This window comes from Peromyscus eremicus, chromosome 16_21, assembly GCF_949786415.1.
Source record: "Peromyscus eremicus chromosome 16_21, PerEre_H2_v1, whole genome shotgun sequence".
Lineage (NCBI taxonomy): Eukaryota > Metazoa > Chordata > Mammalia > Rodentia > Cricetidae > Peromyscus > Peromyscus eremicus.
Window position 1 is genome coordinate 50,116,144 of NC_081432.1, and position 21,193 is coordinate 50,137,336.

At 35.7% G+C, this 21,193-nt stretch overlaps 1 protein-coding gene and 1 long non-coding RNA gene across 14 annotated transcripts in view; one reads left to right on the forward strand and one right to left on the reverse strand.

Annotated features, from left to right (window-relative positions):
- LOC131893834 (uncharacterized) overlaps positions 1-10,295 on the reverse strand; it is a 29,449-nt gene extending 19,154 nt beyond the window's left edge. The window contains exon 1 of the long non-coding RNA XR_009374752.1: positions 10,163-10,295. This is a non-coding gene — a long non-coding RNA (uncharacterized LOC131893834). The remainder of the gene's footprint in view (positions 1-10,162) is intronic.
- The window catches only part of Rims1 (regulating synaptic membrane exocytosis 1), a 492,321-nt gene that overhangs the window by 356,212 nt on the left and 114,916 nt on the right, over positions 1-21,193 (forward strand). For 5 of the 13 annotated variants that reach the window (XM_059243922.1, XM_059243933.1, XM_059243934.1 and 2 more), the window contains 2 exons: positions 11,565-11,636; positions 18,834-18,946. In XM_059243922.1, the coding sequence (XP_059099905.1) occupies positions 11,565-11,636; positions 18,834-18,946 (185 nt within the window). Of the gene's footprint in view, positions 1-3,388; positions 3,473-11,564; positions 11,637-17,626; positions 17,810-18,833; positions 18,947-21,193 lie in introns of all 13 variants that reach the window. The other 8 variants (XM_059243920.1, XM_059243925.1, XM_059243919.1 and 5 more) reach the window with 3 other exon arrangements.

Consider the following 21,193-nt stretch of genomic DNA (forward strand, 5'->3'; position numbering starts at 1 on the left):
CCGGGCGGTGGTGGTGCACGCCTTTAATCACAGCATTCGGGAGGCAGAGCCAGGTGGATCTCTGTGAGTTAAAGACCAGCCTGGTGTACAGAGCGAGATCCAGGACAGGCACTGAAACTACACAGAGAAACCCTGTCTCGAAAAACCAAAAAAAAAAAAAAAAGAATAGGAGAGACAAACAGAAAAAGATCTTAATTTTTTTTCCTACAGAAATAGTCAAAAATGTGCTAGTATATTTAAAAACTTTCAAATATGTGACATCAAAATATAATATTTATTTGGGGGTTAAATATGGGTATAAATTGATCCTGCTCTTTCCTTATTCAGTAAAATTAGGAGGAAAAGCACAAGTTTTGTGATGATCCTACATATCAGCATATCCAGAAGGACCTTGAGAATTAAGAAGTACGTGTGTTATGCCAAGTACTTGTTCAAAGTTGCCTCTTGAAAGTTGGAATTCACAGTTGCTCGTTCTAAATGTGCACCTCTCTCCATCACAGCTTTTCACTGCATGTGTCATGGTTATGTTATTTTTCTTCATGTTCCCTTTGCTTTTATGTTTAAATAAACACAAGGACTGGAATCCCCGCCTCCAGAAGCAAGTTAAAATTACTACATTAAAAGAAACTGTTAACTCTATTTTTACGTTTCCAATCATCTTCAGATGCGTTAATACAACTACGTATCTGTAGAAATACTATTAAGTATAGATAACGTTCATGTTTCTTAAAATAACTTACTTTAGTTAATCTATGAAGCAAAGCCAGTGAATTGAAAGAAACATTTCTAAGAACACACATACTGGCTCTGCTGAGATCTTGCTTACACACACAGAGTAGTCAGTTACTGTCACACTTGGACCCCCTCCAATCTTTGAACTCTTATTGTAGGTCACATAGTACTAGCATACATACAGTCATATTGTTAAGCAGTTCACATGTTTTTTTTGTTGGCTCCCTGAGTACCAGGCTGTGCAGACCAAGAACTTCTTCACATATGTTTTTATACTCCTTGAAATGCAGACTCTGAAGGAATGTTTGTAGGTTCTTTTTACAGTGGAAGAAACTGGATCAACACAGAATAACTGGAGAAAGAATCGTGCATGGGATGTTAGTGCACTTGACCACAAGGTCCAGGATCTTACACTGCTGATTAATTCTATGCTACATCTTCTGAAGACTATTGTCCAGTATTAGAAACTAGGAATCCTCACCTTTAAAATCTACAGTAGCACTAGAGTTTATCATTCAATAAATATATGAGATTTAATTTTTTAACCTCTTTTATATATATATTCTAAAGGTTTTTATAGGGACTGCATATTAGGTATTATTCTCCAACTTTCTACCTACCTAGGTACCACTCCAACTGTGGTGACTGAACAGCATTGGAACTAAAATTTTCCAGAGGTTTCTAATTGACCCATGAACAGGAAGTAAGCTTTAGTGTTTAACATGAATATTTTGATAACATATGATATCACCTCATTCTTATAAAACTGTACTAAATTTCAAACATTTCCCTCATATCCAAGGAAGCAATAATAAATAAAAGAACTATATACCAGCACTCTGCCTGGGATACTTGGTATGTGTAAGTGTAATCCTTATACCTCTGAAAGAGTAAATTTCCATTACTTGGACATGCCAAGCAACAAGAGATGCCCTGAAGTTTAGATTGCTTTAAAAGTTATATACACTGAATACAGATAGACAGTTTACTCACCATACAAAACAAAGAGAGTTTGTGCAGCTTACTTACATTTTATGTCAACCCAATCCCAGTTTCCAGTGATTCCAGTGTGAATTTGTCAAGCAGAGAGACTAGACAAAAAGAAACTGGAAATTTACTGGAATTGACAAAAATTTCAAATTGCTAAACAGGTTTAGCAAATAAATTCAGAATGAATTGACCAGTTTTTTTTTTTTTTTGTTTGTTTGTTTTTGGTTTTCTTTTGTTGTTGTTTTTTCGAGACAGGGTTTCTCTGTGTAGCTTTGTGCCTTTCCTGGGACTCACTTGGTAGCCCAGGCTGGCCTCAAACTCACAGAGATCCGCCTGCCTCTGCCTCCCAAGTGCTGGGATTAAAGGCGTGTGCCACCACTGCCCAGCGAATTGACCAGTTTTATGAGCAACGAAATGATTAAGTAATTAGAATTAGCCCATTGTGTTATGAATATAATAATCACTCTCCAAGTTGAAGAGTAGTAAGTGGCACATAGTTTTTTCTTCAGTTAAAGGCCTTTTATGTTATGTCTGCAAAGATCAATTGAATAATGTTGTTTGTCCAAGTTTGGTGAAAGGAAGACTTCTGGCCGGCTTACTGTAACCCTTGTCTGCGGATCTCAGATGCCCCAGTCACACACTGACAGCTTTGCTTCTTGTGTTCAAATTGTCAAATACATAAAAAAAAAGCAAGTTTAGGGGCAAGAATGGAGATTTCCTCCAGTTCATCTGCTACCTTCATGTCCTTTCCATAGTTATAAAACCTTTCAAATTAGTCCCTTAATATATATGAGTAAGCCAATATCCAGAGACACGTTTTGGCTATAATACTGAGATCAGGCTTAGTATATGAAATGTCTAAGTCTGACCTGTTCAGTTGTTTTATTTCCTTTAATCACTCAACTAGATTTTATAAATGATTGAGGATATACCCAATCTGAATCGCAAAATGATTTAATAATAAAAAAGCTTTTGTTCAAGTTATTACTCAAAAGAATATTATTATAAATGCTGAAATAAAATGAGAATGTTCAATGAACTCGAAGACACATTTGTAAATACATATTAGCAGAACTTTTAATGTCCCATTTCTTTCATCTTTAGTTCCCACTTCAATTTGTTGATAATTGGCCCTGTAGTTTTCTACAAGAAAAATTGTTAAAGACACTATCGGTAGCCTTCTTATGAGTTATTTTTTTCATGTCATGGTTTCTACACTGAGGAGAATTTTTATTTTATCTAACATATAACTTGTTCCTTTGAGTTAAATTTGCATACTTCATCTTGTCACTAGTAATTTCAAAGGCTGATGTCAGTTAGCGTGAGTGACTCATTCAACTTACTCAAACAAAAGTAATGTCCTTAAATATGCATCTTTCCAAATTTAACCATATTCACATTTATTTTGTATAGAAATGTAGATACATAAACACATTTCAAAATGAAACACTTAATAGACATGTTCAGAATTTCCCCTAATATTTCTCAACCCACTTGTAAGGTTTCAGATTTCACATTCTCATATTATTATAACTTATCTAAGTTTATCAAATGAACATTTTTACTTTTGGGGGCATTATTCCAGTCCTACTGTTCTGTATATTATTTTATTTTGAGAGTTACTAAATGTCCTGTTTTTTTCCTGTCTTGTTCACTGGGCAAACAGGGGTAGATGGTCCCCCTCCCTAGATAGGAGGCGACCTCCTAGCCCCAGGATTCAAATCCAGCATGCATCTCCGGAGAATGACAGGTACTAGTCACATCCTCACAGACAAGTGGCTTTAGAGGCTCATAGGCTACAGAATGAAGGAAATTGAGGGGATCTTGGTGATGGCATTCTTCCATCCGCGAGCCAAAGTCAGGCATGCAATTCCATCAGGGATTGCACACAAGTCTGAGAGAGCACCTCAACACATTTATGGTAACAAGAAGGCATAGAAAATGGATTATTTGAAATACAACTAGGATCCAGTGAAGAGATCCGTTTTAATGTGTCTTTCTTTCAGGATTTTTAATTTTTAGAAGTGTTTGAGGATCACTTTGGTCTGCATAGGGATAAATAGAAAATTTGAGGTGCATCGGGATATATTAAAACTGTGCTGCAGAATGTATTCTTTGTTGCACTGCTTGCCAATGTAATCTCAGCTGTTTTTGCTTTGTTACTGTGTATACTTACCGCGAAGGAACTGTAAGCTTTGGGGTGTATTTCAAGCATGGTGTAAAGAAGGACATCTGGTTCTTGTACTTCGTGTATTGTGTTTAAATTATTGTCAAGAGCTAGGGTCAGTCAAGTAGGAACATTTTCAAGACAAAGCCTCTCTGCACTGAATCCACTCCATGCTGATCTGTAAAGCTGTCACAGTGTGTTCCTTCTTTTGTCGCTGTCCTCAGTTTGCCATTCTCCTGTTTTGTGATGTCTAATATATACATACATATTATTTCAATATTTCAGTGTTTCCTGTGCATTCTCACAGAAGTCTTGGGATGTGTGAGACATTTCTCTTCAGTTGAAATTCAGTGAACACATCGATAATATTTATTAGACAGATGAACTCTGAAATTGCTACATGCAATGGAGATAGTTTTATATGAGCATATCTATTCTTTTGCATTAATTATGTATATATGTCACTTAGTAATTGTAGCCTTACCAAAGTGGTAATGTTTATTTTCTGAGTATGTGCACAATCAGGACATCTCCACAACTTGGTAGATAGAATATCTAAATTGCGTTAGACAAATTTGTATCACTTGACAATGATGAGAAAGAATATAAACTGGTATTTTATAAAAGTTCCGTATTATTCTCACATGTTGAATACTAAAACATTTACCTCTTAATGTGGTTTGAATTTGCATAATTAGAACTTAAAATTAATCACTATGCTACTGTTACATTTCTAGGACTGAATTTATGGAATTAGAGAATTAATAAAACTTTCAGTTTACATGTGGGCAAGGTCATTTTAAATAAGAATATAAAATAATTTTAGAAGTAAATTGAAAGTTGTAGATCTACATTGCTGCTCACTCATTCAACAAATTCTGTGCCCTATACTCTGATGGGTGATGTCAGGTCATTGATTAAAACAGCCAAGGTATTGGCCATGAAATAATTGAAAATTTCCATTTAGAGTAAAAGTCTTTGAATGTATGCCAAAACAGAACAGTGATTTAATATAAAGTAATGGCTGAACTTTACTCAAATTATAGTGAATGTAAATGTACTTCAGTTGGCATTTATTAAGCAAAATACACAAAACTAATAGCTCTGATCTTAGCATACACAAGATCATATTACTTCCAATTAACAACATATCAATCCTTTCTACAGATTTCCTAATTTCTGTATATGTAGGTGCAAGATAGATGTTTAGAACAGAAATGAACTTTAAAATATTTGAATCTTGTTTTTGTTTCTCTGTAATGATATATTTTTAAAGAGTCTCTATATTTAACCATAAGAAATGGATTTAAAATAGTTCAATTATTATTTATTGCTATGGAAAATAGAAAATAGTTTATAGTAAATTTTATCAAGCTATAAGAATAATATGCATCCATAAAAATGAGAGGAGAATTATTCTTAACTAAGTATAGATTTGTAAGTATTCATGTCAACCTCTTAATCAAGCGGAATAAGCACATGCTACCTCACATGAGTGTTACTTAATCATTTTGAGTGTCCTATCAATGTCTAAACAAGATGAGTGTAACATTAGATCGTGGTAATATATTATGTACCCTACTAAAATTTGCCTGAAGATCAGAGAGACAAAGGAATAAGCCACTGCCATGTCTTACCTCTAGGACTCCTCAGCCTGAAAAGGCCTTAGTTCCTGTCTCCTCATGCCTTTTATACCTTTCTCTGCCCAGCCGTATCACTTCCACTTTTGTGCTGGGATTAAATGTGTGTGTTTGTTTCCCAAGCAAAGGCATGAGATCTCAAGTGCTCGGATTAAAGGGGTGAGACTTCCAAGTATTGGATTAAAGGTGTTTGCCACCACTGTCTGGCTCTGTTTCTCTCTTAGACTGAGTCGATCTCAAGTAGTCCAGGGTGGCTTTGATCTCCGCCTCCCCAATGCTAGGATTAAAGGCATGTACCACCACTGCCTGGCCTCTATGTTTAATCTAGTGGCTTGTTCTGTTCTCTGATCTTCAGGCAAATTTTATTAGATTACACAATATATCACCACATTAGATTTAAATAAAATGAATAATGTGGTCATGGACATTATTAGTTCACCTTTAACATTGGTAACCAAAAATACTCCTAATTCATAACATGACTTATACAGTTGGGACCAGATGTCTTATCAAGGTCATAAAGAATTCCTTTGCCCCCTCCCCTTTTCCCCGCAGCATATATGTGGGCATGGACATGTATGCATGCAGCTTTTAAATGAACTGGGTCTGCATAATGCAGTGCCAACAAGAGGCATTCTTCATGTCTTCTTAGGTGGTACCATCCACTTTTTCAGATTGAACATGGAGATGTATTTATCTAGGTCCAAAATTTCTTCTGGATCTTGTGCGTTATTTAAAACAAAACAATAGCAAGCAAGCAAGCAAACAAACAAACAAAAGAACCCTAGTTTGAACCCTTAGGGAATATTCCTGACTTTAAAATTATAAAGGTCTCTTAGAAGTTTTATTAAGTTAGTCACGCCAAGATTTGTATTGGAATAGTTTCACATTGGTTTATCTGGTACTGTGAATGTACTAATGTACTAGAACTTGTACTGATACTTTGAAAGTACTGAAAACATTTGACAAAAATCACTATTTTTCTTGAAATTTACTCAGATAATGTCATACCCACTGGACTTGGCATCAGTTGAGTCTTTCAGTTTCAGCAGCTGAAAAACTATTTTACAAATAAACATTAACTTTCTTTTTTTTCCCCTCACATCTTTTACTTCTCTGCAAAATGACCTGACTGATCATATCAAGTGATTCATTTTGATTTAAAATGACCTTCTCTATTGACTATTTTGATGGAATCAGCAAATCCTTGTCATTTGGACTCACACAACACATGTCAGCGGCTGTGCACAGGTAGAGCTAGTATACGACCACTTACTAATGGAGTGTGTACTCTCACTTCGTCTCTACCCACTTTGCTGTGTGTACCAAAAGGTAACAAGATGTGTCAGATTATAAAATCTTAGTGTGTGTAGTGAGTGTGCACTCCCACATATGAAATCAGAACTGTACAAAAGGGTTAATGATTCTTAAGTTCTATGCATATATATATATATATATATGTTCATTACTAATCTTGCTTGAATTTATTATTTCTTCCCAAATTGATTAGGAAGTAAGATGTTACAGGTAGGCATTCCACTTTCAAACAATGTAAGCCATAGAAAGCCATAAACAACATAAGCATCCTGTACATACAGATTCATTCTCATGACATCACTATTCTGTATAATGAAAATATCCACTGGTAGATTTATGTTACATTTTCCCCTAAACCAAAACATAATATATTATGTCAAATTTCTAATAAATATTATTAAATAATATTACAAGTTTAACAATTCTGTTGTATACTATATGTAATATTTTATTATATATATATATTACACACATATATAATAGTTTTATGATGTCTTCAGAAAAATTTGTTTACTTATAATGTCAGGGAATTGGATTAACTAAAATTTGAAAAAGGAAGTATTCCCCAAAGAGATGTTAATTATTTCTTATTTTGATTATATATTAAAAATATGAGTGCTAAAATTAATATAAATAAAAATAGTATTTAAGTGGAATTTCAAAATAGCAAGTTTGATTAGAGATAGGTCCAGTTTTCCAATTACAACTTTTGCTTCAATTCAATAATAAAAAAAGCATGTACTTTACATTTGGATGTGTCTTTACAGCTTTTAAATAACTGAATATCTGCCATATGGTGCTAGGGTTTCATATTTTTGAGTAAATCATAAGACCAGGCTAAATACTAAACCTGAATATAGGAAAAATTTGCATTTTGCATACTTGTATTTTTGATCCATGGAAACATTATGAACAATAAAATAATGGTAAAGATTACTAGAACTTTTTGTAAAGCTGAAATTCATGAAAATGTAATGGTTGTACCAGCTGATTACAGCCTGTGGTACAAGTGCTAAGTCACATGAAATTTTCTAGCATTGTTTCTGTTTGCAAATTTAGCTAGTTATAAATGGAGTAGCTGAATTCTCATGTGCTGTAAGACTCTAAGTTTGAGCCTGAGCAACGTGGCCCCATTATAGTAAAATATATGCTACTACTGTAAAATAAATGAAAATTCCTTATGCATAAAGCTTTAATAAAGCAGAAATCATGCTTTATTTATGGAATTTTCAAAACTTTATAATTAAATTATTACATGTGTATTTGATGTAAAGTGAATCATATTTTCAGAGTTACTTCTTTTTTCTCAGTGCAAATTTTGACTGTCAAAATCCACTAAAATATACATATAATATCTTATAATCTTAACGAATATATAAAGTCATAAACATTGTATATATTTTTGGGTACCATGTGATACGTTGCTTATGTGTACACATTATGTTATGCTTAAATCAAGGTTAACATATCTGTTCCCTCAAACATTATTTCTACAGTGAAGATTTTCTTAAGTCTCTTCTAGATTTCAGATATATAGAGTATATTATCATCTATTTTCACTCTTGTTAAAATATAGCCTACTTCTTGATATCAAAGTATAACTAATAATGTTGATTGAACTTTCCCCTTCTCCCAAACCCCTATAGCTACCCCCAGATTCTGGCCCTGTATTTATTACTGAAATTGATCATTAAAACTTTTGTCATTATAGCAGCAGTTTTCAAACAAAACATTCCACAGATACAAAGCACATTTTGAATGAGTAATATTACAGTGGAAAACAAGGTCCTGACAGTAGAACCTTAAGGTGATTGATGTACAACATGAAGTATTTCATTTCCCTGTGACCTGTTTTGTGATCACCTGATTAATAATTTTGATTGTATACAATATGAATAACATTTCTATGGTACCTATCTTAATCCTCTGTTTATATCAGTGATAGGTATGATTAAACATACAATATATCCATGGCTATGAATAGTGGATCTAAAATAAAAAAAAGACATTAGAATTTTCTGTTTTCTACTTTTGTTCCTGCTTTGCAGTGAGTTTTGCCATTAAAGTGAACCATTTTTGCTCTATTTGAAGATCTTCTCGAGCAGTTACAAGAATTATAAAGATATATTCTTGTAGGTGTCATTAGAAGAATCTTTCACAAAACCTATAATGGCCTTGAAAGAGGAAAAGAAATCCCCTTAACAGACAGGGTAAAGCAACACCAGCATGAAAGGAGATGTGTGGACCTGTGAATGGTTTTAACATTATGTAACATTGACTGTGAATTGTATACCAGTATAAATTCCTGAGAGTAGGTGTACTTGGGGGCAAATAAATGTTACTACCACTTAATACTGTGCCTTTATGGCACTCAACACTTTCTGGTTCTTAGAAGTGCTTAAACAACCACAAAATCCAGATTCTGTGGACCACTCCAAAACTACCAATACACAATCCAAATGCTAAGTAATAATTAATGTATTTAGAATTAGTGTGCCTGTGGGTGATAGTATTATTAATTGTAACTTTGGGGGTAGAAGGAAGTGAGACACAGGGAGGTCAAGTACCTTGACTAAAGTCATTTAGTTAACCAGAAGAGCTGAGATCAAATCCTGTCTGGCACTACAATTTACACATTGGGCTACTCTGCTCTGGTTACGTCATGACAGAGACTGTTGCTGAGGCCATGGACTCTCTACTTACCTCCTGGCTTTACATGATGACTGTTAAGAGCAAGTGAGCTAACCTTTCAAAGCCTCAGTCTTTGTATCCTTCAAAGGGGTAAAAGAGCACACACTGTGTGTTTGGTAAAATGTCACCATCTCAGCAGCCCTTTCTTGAATAACCTACATACAGTTACAATCTGTACTCACCCCCATTTGCATCCCAAATTCCAATCATCTCAACTCATTTTCATTTTTCATTGTTACTATGTATCATTTTGTCCGGTGCTGTTCAGTGTTTGACTTTCACTAGTGACAGTGCCAGTTGTTAAAGGCAGAGAGTTTTACGTAACCGATCATAGACACACTCCAGACATGTAACAGTGCCTCACACGTAAAAATGCTCAACAAGTGTGTTAAATGAATGGAAGATATGTTGAGCAGAAAAACAGATGATACATGAGCAAGTGATTCTTCCTGAAACTTAGTTCTCAACCTTCTTTCCCCTGAAGATGAGAAAAGGATTCTTTGTTTCTCCATGCAGTTGTCCTGGTCACTATTGAGACCACATACAAACTGTCTATAAGTCACACATTACATTTAAATTGATCTCGTGCCCTTCAACCTTTTTACCCCAGCCCTTTCTTCCCTACCTTTCACTTCATTCTGCGCTCTGGCTTCTAGAATTTCCTCTATTGCAGAAACAAGCATTAGTTCCCAATCAACATGACAAATGTCTCCCGTAGATTCAGGCATGTGCTCTTATATTCTTTCAGCCGGAGAACACACACCTGTAGTAAAGAAGTAAAATAGTGTGAATACAGCTGGCAGAAGTGGAAGAGGGAGGAGAAGTGAGCAAGGAAGTGTGTGTGTACACTTGAGGAAGAAGACCTGGTACATTACTTTGTTTCTAGTGTCCAGGAGGCACTTAATTAAGATGCCTGAAATTCTAAGAACAGATACATGCCGCAACATTTTCTGAAGAAAGGACTTTCAACAATGTAGTAGGAATAAATGATAAAGATTCAGTAATAACACAAGAGTACATATTCTTACAAATTTTGAAAAGTATGTGTTTGTATGCCATGATACTTTATATTATTTTTAAAAATATATAGCACTATGATAACTATGTGAAATGAGGTTTGACTTATTCAATTGCAAAAATCATTGAGATATATGTGTCTTATATACACATTTTATCATGTTATATACCTTAAATACATAGCTGTCATAAGTTTTGTATACAGAGATACATTATGAATGCCCACCCATAATAGTAAGTTTGTTCACATAATAGTTCAGGCATTAAGGCTAAGTAAGTACATGTAAGGTACATTAAGGATTATCTCTTTCTCTCTCCTTTTTTCTATATACATTGCTTTTAGGAGGAAATGACATTTTAATTTCCAGATGTTAAGTGTTTTGTGTACTTTTTGAAAGTAAAATTAGAGGCTTTATTCTCTGTTTTATCAAGTGTAGCTAGTTTTTGTATTTCTCCCTACTTAACCTAGGCACTTTTATTATTGATTACAAAGCAGTTCTCATCGTTGGGTTTAATGTGTTCACCTCTGTCAACATCTTTCATGCTTTTCTCTTCATACTTTGGTGAGGGCAAACAAAAATCCCTTAGAGCCCAATGTTTCAAAGCTTCAAAAGAAATGGTCACTTAACACCTGTGTGGTCTTTCAGCACCTAAATCATTACCATTGTAGCACTGATCATTATAGATTTCATCACTTTTTTTTTTAATTCATTGGCAGTCAAATTACTGAGTAAGGGTCCACACCAGGTCATTGCTGTAGATGTACTCATTTAAAGCAATGCAATGTCAGCTTCTCATGTCTCCTGTCAGCCACTGTGTGTTCCACCCAGCATCCATTCTGATGTCTATATTTTATTTATTTATTTTCTAATTGTGACAGTATTTTTGACAAAACCATTTAGTTAAGCTAAGTTGTCATTGTTCATGTCTTATTTTTTTTCCACTGTTTGATGTGACTGTAGCTTTATTCATCATCTATCTTGTATTTCTTTAACATTTCATTCCCACAGGCACTCCAGAAAATCTGAAAGATCTAGCATCCAAAAACAGACTAGGAAAGGCACAGCCTCTGATGCAGACAGGTAGGCTTGCTGTCGTGGTGTGCCGCCATCTCCCTTTCTGTGTAGACCCAGGAGTGCCCTGCCTCTCCCTTAACGTTCCCCTTCACAGACACAAACGGTGGTGCTCCAAGTGTCTCGTGGACATGACTCGACCTCTATGTGAGAAAAGTGGCTGAAGACACGAAACAATGTTACTGTGGGGTCTGCCCTTAAATAGTAGGTGTTAAAAAAACAAGCAGCCATGGGTTTTCTTCATGACCAATCTCATCACTATGGAGGGCCGGATATGTACTCATTCTTATACATGTGTTGGAACTTTGATGTTTTGTTTCTGCGATTCCATCAAATGTGTCCAGGGAACTGGAGAGTGTAAATAATTTGAGTGTGTAAGTGTGTATTCCATATTTGAACAATATCATCTTTTCAAAAAGTCTTATTTTTCTACAGAGGTGTCATCTAAGATTCTAGGTTTTTATAGCTGTACTTATTTGCTGTGTTTATGTATTAAAATAATCGAAGGAATTATGGATGATTTGCAATTTTTCCAGTTTTAAAGGTGCTGTGTACTTTTAGGTAAAACATACTGACACTTCTTTTGACACAGCTACAGAAACACCTAGAAAGTCATAGTATAGACTGAGAATCCTGAAGCATGAATGGAAGCACAGGTGAATGAGTGTGCTCAGTATCAGATGTCTTTCAGGCATAAGGAAAACAGAGGTATGAATAGGGCATTTGGAATTTGAAAATATTCAATAGACCAGCCTTACTTAACTAAATTAATAGATAAAATTTGGTGTAAGTTTGAAACAGGAAATTATATGAAAACATATAAAACTTGAAAAGAATTTTTTAGTTTACATACCTATTCTTGAATGGAGAATGAAAATTCAGAGGATGGGAAAGAAAAGGAAGCTAAAAATTTCACTGGAGACTTCTTAAGAATTTAAGACTGACATGACCATGCCATGTCAATGTACTGAAGACTCAATTTATTTATGAAATGCTGTTCTTAAACTGGGCAGTGGATATTTGATTTTAACTTTCAGAATTATAGATCCATTTGAAAACAGTTTGGGGGCTGGAGAGATGGATCAGAAGTTAAGAACACTGCTCTTCCAGAGGTCTTGGGTTCAATTCCTAGCAACCACATGGCTGAACACAATGAGATCTGTTGCCTTCTTCTGGCAGGCAGTCATACATGTAGGCAGAACACTGTATACATAATAAATAAATAAATCTTAAAAAAGAAAGAAAGAAAGAAAACAGTTTGGAAGGTATATCAAAATACCAAGAATTGGATGATGGAAGACACCAGGGAGACAGAGCCTGTGCAGTTCAGTGGTTTATTCAGTCCATAAACTCATGCCACTTTGAGGTCTAGTTTAAGGAATAGGTAGTGATCAGCAAAACCAAAGGCATTTCTTTATTATAGATTTAAAATCTGAAAAAAAAAATTAGGAGAAGTGATGTCAAAGGATTGGTTAAAATGGAGAAAGGGAAACACAGCTGAAATCTAATAATCCACAGAGAAGTTGATACTTTAGAGAAACACTTTACCAAAGACAAGGATATGGGGGGACTGAAAACGTGTGAGTAGAAGAAACAAAACAAAACAGTAATTGGACTGTGAGGAAGAAGTTGAGGCATGGAATACTACCAGCTAGTTACTGGCAATGAAGACATGCCTTTACATCCTTCAGTCTTGGCTCAGCTGAAAACACCAGCCTCTAATATGTGTGGTTTTCTTTGTTTATGACTAAAGTACTTGATTGATTTTTATGGGAATCTAAGTTACATGACTAACTTTAAGCAAATTGTTGAATACTGGTTACAAGGGAGTTGACCTGTATGTTCTAGGTCACATTAACTCTAGTTGCTGCAGGAGCTCTGAATTGGTGTGTTGCTAAGGTGAGTTAGTTCACCATGTGAAGGCTTTGGGCATTGATTCTTTTTCTACATCTTTCCCCTCTTTTTCCTTGATTTCCTCTCATCCTCCTTCCAACTCCCTCCTTCCTTTTTCCCTCCCTCCCTTCCTTTCTTTTTTTTTTTTTAACTGCTTTTAATGAAATTGAAGGTCATGTGATTGTTAGACAAATACTCTACCACTTGGCAATACCCCCAAACTGGACATTGATTCTTTGGAAGCTAATAACCTCCACAAAGAAATCTGACATTTCAGTTATGCAATGGCTTCTGAAAAATATAGCTGTGGAATTATCAGGACTTTAAGTTTGTCTGAAGCAAACTTATCCTTGGAACAGCCTCACAAGAAAACATTTTGAAATACGCTGTGACCTGTCAGAGCTGAAGAGCAGGTACAGTTGACACTGTCTTCTGCTCCCAACCACTTTAGCGCGACCTCATCTTCCCTTTCGCTTTTTTTTTCTTTTATATAATAGACAGTTTTTCATACAACATATTCTGATTAAGGTTTCCCCTCCCCGTTCCTCCCACTTCCTTCCCGTGGCCCCTCCCATCCGGATCCATACCCTTTCTGTCTTTCATTAGAAAACAAACAGGCTCCTAAGGAATAACAATAAAACAACAGAAGATAAATAGAAAAGCCAACAAATTGGAACAAAAAGCCAACAAATATGAGAAAATGGCAAAACAAGAAAAAAAAAAGCCAAAGTGAACTCTCTAAGAAGATAAAATTTCACTTTTCACCCCCATGCCAATTCAGCTGAGTGTAGCCCTGTCATCTGTTCATCCCACTCCTGTGGCATTTTGTGTGTGTGTGTGTGTGTGTGTGTGTGTGTGTGTGTGTGTGTGGTACCCTATCTGACTGGATGTTTTGCTTGTACTATCATTTAGAATTGCCTACAGGTGTATTTTTTATATTTTTTGTATTTAAAAAACTTTTCCTTTCCTTTTACAAACCAACCCCTGCCCTCCCTCCCTCCCTCTTCCCACTCCCCTCTACCTCCCCCATCTCATCCCCATCCCCTCCTCAGAGAGGGAACATTTTATGTGTTGTAGCCTTTGTGAAGGAGCCTTTTCAGGCCTGTAAAAGGCTATCATAGAAGAGACCATTTTGGAACTTAAATACTGTGTACATTCTCACATTTTCAGTAAGTCATTAAAAACAGAAATCCCAAAACCTTAATTTTAAAGCTTCAGTTGGGACTATTTGCAAAAATAGAAATGTCTGGCTAAAGATCTAAGATTTTGAGGTGAAGTGTGTTTAGTCCAACTTAACACAGTAGAGTTAAGTGAAGGAAGTCAGGCTGTGTGATTTAATCCAGAGGTAAATATTTAGATACGCACTTGCAGATGGTGAGCTACTGCATACATATATGAGTATACCCATGGCAGATTATACAACTTAGATTTATTAAGTATCATTTGCATACATTTTTATTTGCAAACTCTCAGAGCATGATTCCTTTAAACCCTACTAAATCACTCAATTTTAGATGCATGTTTATATTTTGTTATAAATTCTAATTTTTTTGTCCCATGGTATAAAAACAAGTCCTGTTTCAGTAACAATGTCTTGAGTAAAGTAAAAAAATGTCCCTCTAGCATGTTGAAGCTTTATGTTCGAGTATTCAGCACAAAAGTAAAGAAGCAATCATACACACCTGTCACCTTTCAGAAAAGAAGGCCCTTGTTGGTTTTCAGCAAACCTGTGCAGATGCTGTCTCTAGCATTCGTCTCTCATCTTTCTGCAAGTTACTAAATGATCCCCAGTTTTATTTATAAAATAGTGATAATTATACTTCAAAGGGTGAACAGCACAAAAATTCATAGATATGTGCACATATGTATCCATGTAAATGCACACACACACACACACACACACACACACACACACATACACACACACATACATTTAGAGCTTAGCATGTAGATGTCCCTACGCTAGCATTAAAGGTCTTGCTATTAATTATCTTATTATTTCTTAGATCTTATTTCCTTTTTTCTGCCATCCATTCTTGGTTTCCTTCTTTAACATGATCACTCTAAGTCTCTCCCATTCTTTTTACATTCTTTCCTTCTATTATATCCCATTTTGTCAACAGCCTTGATTCAACTCCACATTGTTGTACCTTGAAATTCTTGTTCAGTTCTCCTTTCCATTTGCCTAAACAAACCATAATTAATTCCATTATCTTTCCTCTGCAAAACTTTGGTCATCCTTTCACAACTTTACTCTCTTGGAACTCAGGCTGTGACCATATCCCTCTCTTGCTCAGAGTGGCTTTATCTATCCTCTGGGCTGCACTCGGTAGATTGACTTGTAGCAAGAACTTTTTTTTTTTGCTAATGGGACAGTGGAAAGTTATTTTGTATAGAAGAAAAAAAAACCAAACAGGTCTTGTGCAAAATGTTTGACTTGGAACAAGTTGGGCTCTTTTCGGAATCTGCCAGCCTCCTCCCCTCAGATCAAACACAGCTCTCCAAGTCACATATTATAGAGCAGTACAGTATTCACCCAGAATCCATTTATATATTTCTGAAAATGGTTGTTATAACCTTTTCATATTATTGGATGAAATATAAAAGTCCACCAAAATTATTCTTATCTAAGGTCACACTCTAGTTGTTCTTAAGGGGTTAGAAATTTCACCAAGGAATGAAGTAGGATTATCATAAAATTGTAGTATCCAAGAGATGCCCCATTACTAGTGTGAAAACTGTACAATTAAAATTTTAAATCACAACCAAAGCAGGTATTTTGAACAATCTGATTCTCATAATTTAATGGCTTATAAAGAACAATAGCTAAAACGTTGTTTAGTGTTGGAAATAATATGTCATATAAATTCTCCCCATCTCAGCTTGATATAGTTGAGCTCACGTGCAAGTCAATTAGAACAGGTGAACTCTTTGAACAGGTAGAATGTCATCAGATTCTTTTTATGTCGGAAGTGGCAATGACAGGTGAGGTTTTGGGGCATGACTCAGTATCTAACGAAGCCTTAATCCACAGTCCAAGAGGATAAAATACACCTTTGTTACAGGTGTAAGCTGCACTCTCTTGTTCTATGAAAATTGACATTTTCTTTTTCATTGTTCTGAAATAGAAGACATAATTTGAAGCAAAAATCAGGGTTGTTGTAAAAAAATATTTACTTAAGAGAAGTAATATGGAGCTAATGGAGTGAAATCTTCATAAATGCGTTTTGGGTAACCAATACATATTATTCTCACACTTAAAGACAATAAACACATTTTCTATTATTGCTGTGAAAGGAGGAGATGTTGTTAAACTTTTGTCAGGATGATACGTATCAGGTACTTTTTCACATCACTTAATTAAAATAGTTCTCAAATGATGAAAGTATCAAAAGCATGCATCTGTTATATGAAGAGATATGCACATGTATGTATATGTATCCATTTAATTCAGAAAACTGCTTCATAATGATTTTGAATACCATATGAAGATATCGACAATTGTATTCATAAACGTATTTTAGGTACCATTATATCTAAGAGAACAGGTTTTACCCACACATTAACCATTTGTGTTTAATCAAGGCTTAAATTAATAAAATACTGTTCAAGCTTTATTTTTATTTCTTAGTCTTATACTAAGATGAAGAAACATGCTCTTTTGGTTTTCTATTTACTACAGACTTACTTCTTGCCCTGTAGAACTATGACATTGTAAAAAAAATATACACACATTTATTTAGATTTCACATTCTTATAGAATACCATGGAAAGACCACAGTGTTCATCATTCTAATTTCACATGCTCATTCAATCAAGAAATCTTTATTGTGTTCCCCCCCACACAAAAAAAAAAGATTGAATTTTTTGACTCTGGAGGGTTCATAAGAAGTTGATGATAGTAGGGCAACTTAGGTTGGCCCTTTATAAAGTGACATATGCTTGGATAAGAGTGACATTTCCATCTTAGTAACTGTCTGATGAGTGTTCCTCTTGTACTTTAAAACTCACTTTAAAGACTATCCAGGTTTTCCTTGGACAAATGTGTTGGTATTAAGTTAATGAAACCTGCTGACTGAAGATCTTTTTTGGCACTAATGTTTTAGGGTTCTCCCATCATGCCTTTCTAGAAGGGGATACGCAATCCCAAGAGCAACTGATCAACCAGTCATTAGGGGAAAGCATCCCACTCGCTCCCGGTCGAGCGAGCACTCTAGTGTCAGAACCCTGTGTTCTATGCACCACCTTGCCCCTGGAGGGTCGGCGCCACCTTCTCCGCTTCTGACAAGGTTGCTATTCAGTGTCCAACCCAGCATTCGTGTCCTGCTGCCGGGTGTTGGTGTGGTGTTGTTCCTTCCTGAGCACTCGAAGCTTTCACTCATTCTGACACCATAGTTTTTTTTAATCTTCTCTTTGTGGCACTTAATCCTCTCCACATCCTCTACCACGTGCATCTATCTTCACCGTGCTGGCAGTATTCTCTAGTTCCTGCCAGTTAGCTGCCATCGAAAATTAAATCTGGCTGTGTTCTGTCCTTTCATCTGTTTGTGGCATATCATATAGACTTTATTATGTGAAATGCTTTATGATGAGTTTACTCACAATTAAATATCTATTTGTTTATTAAAGTATAAGAGAATGTTATAAAGTAACCTTTCATGTGTGTTCACAAAACCATATAGTGTTTAAAATTCCTTTAGTTACAGAGTGTTTGAATGCCAGCAGATGGAGGTCAGTTTTATCTGGGCAGGAATGAAGTATCTGCATGCCTCTCATAGTCTCATTTCCAATTTTAATCCTCACATCAGAATATCCTGTAGCATGTGTCCAAGGTTATTTGAAATCCTTTTCAAAGTTTGTTGTTTGTTCTATTTAAAAAGAATGCACAACTTATTGGAAACTAATGGCAGGCTGTGCATCCAGAACTTATTGTTATAAATGACTCTAAAAGGCACGTGATACGTGTAGCTGCAGCTGATTGGCAACGTGCCTTATATACAGTTTGAGATCCAGAGGCTGTGGTTAGTTCTGCCAGGATACTAACAAAAAAGAATGTCTTTCAGAGAGCACAGCCTCAGAGAAAGCGAGTCACATTCTGCTTAATTCAAGGATTTGCTACGCAGAATGTGTACGTGCCTCCTTCGGCCTCTTGTTATAGTAGTCCTTCTACATGTGTCATTTAAGGTATTTGATTTTGCTGCTAGTAACCCAGTTAGGTGTGTGATGCCTGATTTAGTACTGACTGGAAAAGGCAAAAAATGCTTCTGCCGGACTGTACTGGAATTTCACCTGCCCTTTGCTGTTTGCCTACAGAACACACCGACAAGGAAGCCCAACCCAGTCTCCTCCAGCGGACACGTCCTTCAGCAGTCGTCGGGGAAGACAGCTTCCACAGGTGCCAGTTCGAAGCGGCAGTATAGAACAAGGTATCCGAACAAGAGAGCTCTTTGTCCGAACACCTGGAGTTGAGAAACTCCTCCGCTCCACACCCCCTTTAGTCAAATGACACCGTTTTGATCATACCCAACTCTCTGAATCCTAGGAATTTAAGTTTCGTGTCATTTTATCCCCAGCACCTACTTTGAGCGGTCCATGCCACAAAGCAATCAATGTTTGTTGAGTGAGTTGAATGACTGAATTTAGATGGTTGTTTAACAGCGTGGGTGGGGCCTTGAATGGTTTTGCAAAGGCATAAAACTAGGTGACACATGTTTTCAAAACCCTCAGTACTATCTGTTATTTTGTGTACAGGAAAAATTCCTTGCCTAATTTTTTAAAAATATATTTAAAAATTAAGTATGATCATTGAGTGGTGCGTTAGTGTTTTCCATGTGAGCTCCATTGCCAATATCTTGAGTTTTAAATATTTTGATGGTGAAAAATTACTCAGAACAAATATTTATCATTTTCCTATGAGCCACATCGTCTGGGTTTCTTACATTGAGGGTACATGGGTTGTTTTCCTAAGAGAATGGCCATGTGTGTGCTTGGGGGAGGGGAGATGTGTTCTGATAGTAGAGTCCAAGATTAACATGAGTTAAATGTTTGAAATGCTGGACTAAAATACTATTTTTCCTGACCCATTTCTTAGTAGGTCAATGACATCAGTATTTGCTCTTGCATTGATTAGCAATGACTAAAAGAATCACTGAATTTTTCTCTAGTTCAGGGCTGTGGTTCAGGAACAATGAACATGGTGAGACTTCTACTGCTAGTCTGTGTCCCTATGAAATAACCTGAGGGTATTAGGTTAGCTTCCTCAGGACTTCTCCAACACTGTTGGTTGTTGCTGCTGTAAAAGTCGCATTTCTCCAAAGATTGCATTGCTTCAGTGATCGAAGTGGCCTGTTTTACCATGCAAAATACTTGATAATAGGGACTTTAGTGCGAATAAGTGGTGTTGACTTACTAATTCAATACTGCAAAAGGTACCATAAAAGCTACATCAACAGCCGGATTTGTGTTTTTTTAAATCATGTTTCTTGTTGGTACAGCATGCATTAGTGGTCAGGGGTGAGGTAAATGTGTACATTTAGTCAATTAGCAAAATACAGTTTGGGTGAAAATTATTTCTAAAATATTAGTTATCGATTATAGAATCCATGTTTCTATCAGGCTTTTTCCCCTGGAATATTTTGAGATGATTGAGAAAAATTAATGTCATTTGAACTATACTAGCAATACATCCGTCGGAAGTTTAATTTTTTTGAAAAATGGATGTTGGTGTTTTAACTTACTCATTCATGAACTCTTGTTGCACAACTGAACGAACTATAAATTTGGATGCTTCACTAGAAATCCAGTGTTGCTGGTCACACTGAAACTCAGCAAGTCATGTGTTCCCAAAATTCTTTGCATTTCCTCCAGTTGCGAGTAAAACATTCCATGTCATCTGAGGGTACACAGGGGGATCATAGTAATATCTCGGCAACAATCAATTGGACCATCTGTTTATTTTTTAAATTTATGTTCCATTGTTAATATCTCCTGTTTGTGATATTCATATTCACAGTTGTCTTTCAGAGAGAACAACCATGTGTAAGGATTGAATTGAGGTGGGAAAAAGGGGATGAGTGGGAGTTATTTTGATATTTATTGTAATAAATACTTTAGTAAACACAGTTGGTTGTTGAAGGTTCCTGAAACATTCTGATATAGACAAAGCTTTTAGAATGGAACAGTTATCATATACTTTTTAATCTAAGCATTCCAAAGTGTACTTCATGATATTGATACATGCTTTGGGGCTTGTGGTAAATCACAATGGTGTCTTCTGTCATCTTCTTATGGGTGTTTTCATACTGAACAGGTCACGTGACACAGTTGTCCTTAATTGTTTTCTAAACTAATTTGATCCATGGGCTAGACATTACTGAGTACATTTTATTTATGATGAATTCCACTGTTCTTAAGGTGGTATGATTGTGACATTCATTTCCCTTTCAATGGATTTGTTAGACTATAGTACTATTTCGTGTGGGAATTAACATCAACTGAAGTTTGTTTGTGACTGCTTAAGCTCTTACTTGACTTCTGGATTTTCCTGTTTAATCACTTATAAAGGGCTGACTTACTGTTTTTAAAAGTAATTCAATCGATAAAAAGCTGATTGGTAAGAACAAGGTATTTTCAGTGGTTAAGTTTCTTAGATAGTAATATAATTTCTTGATACA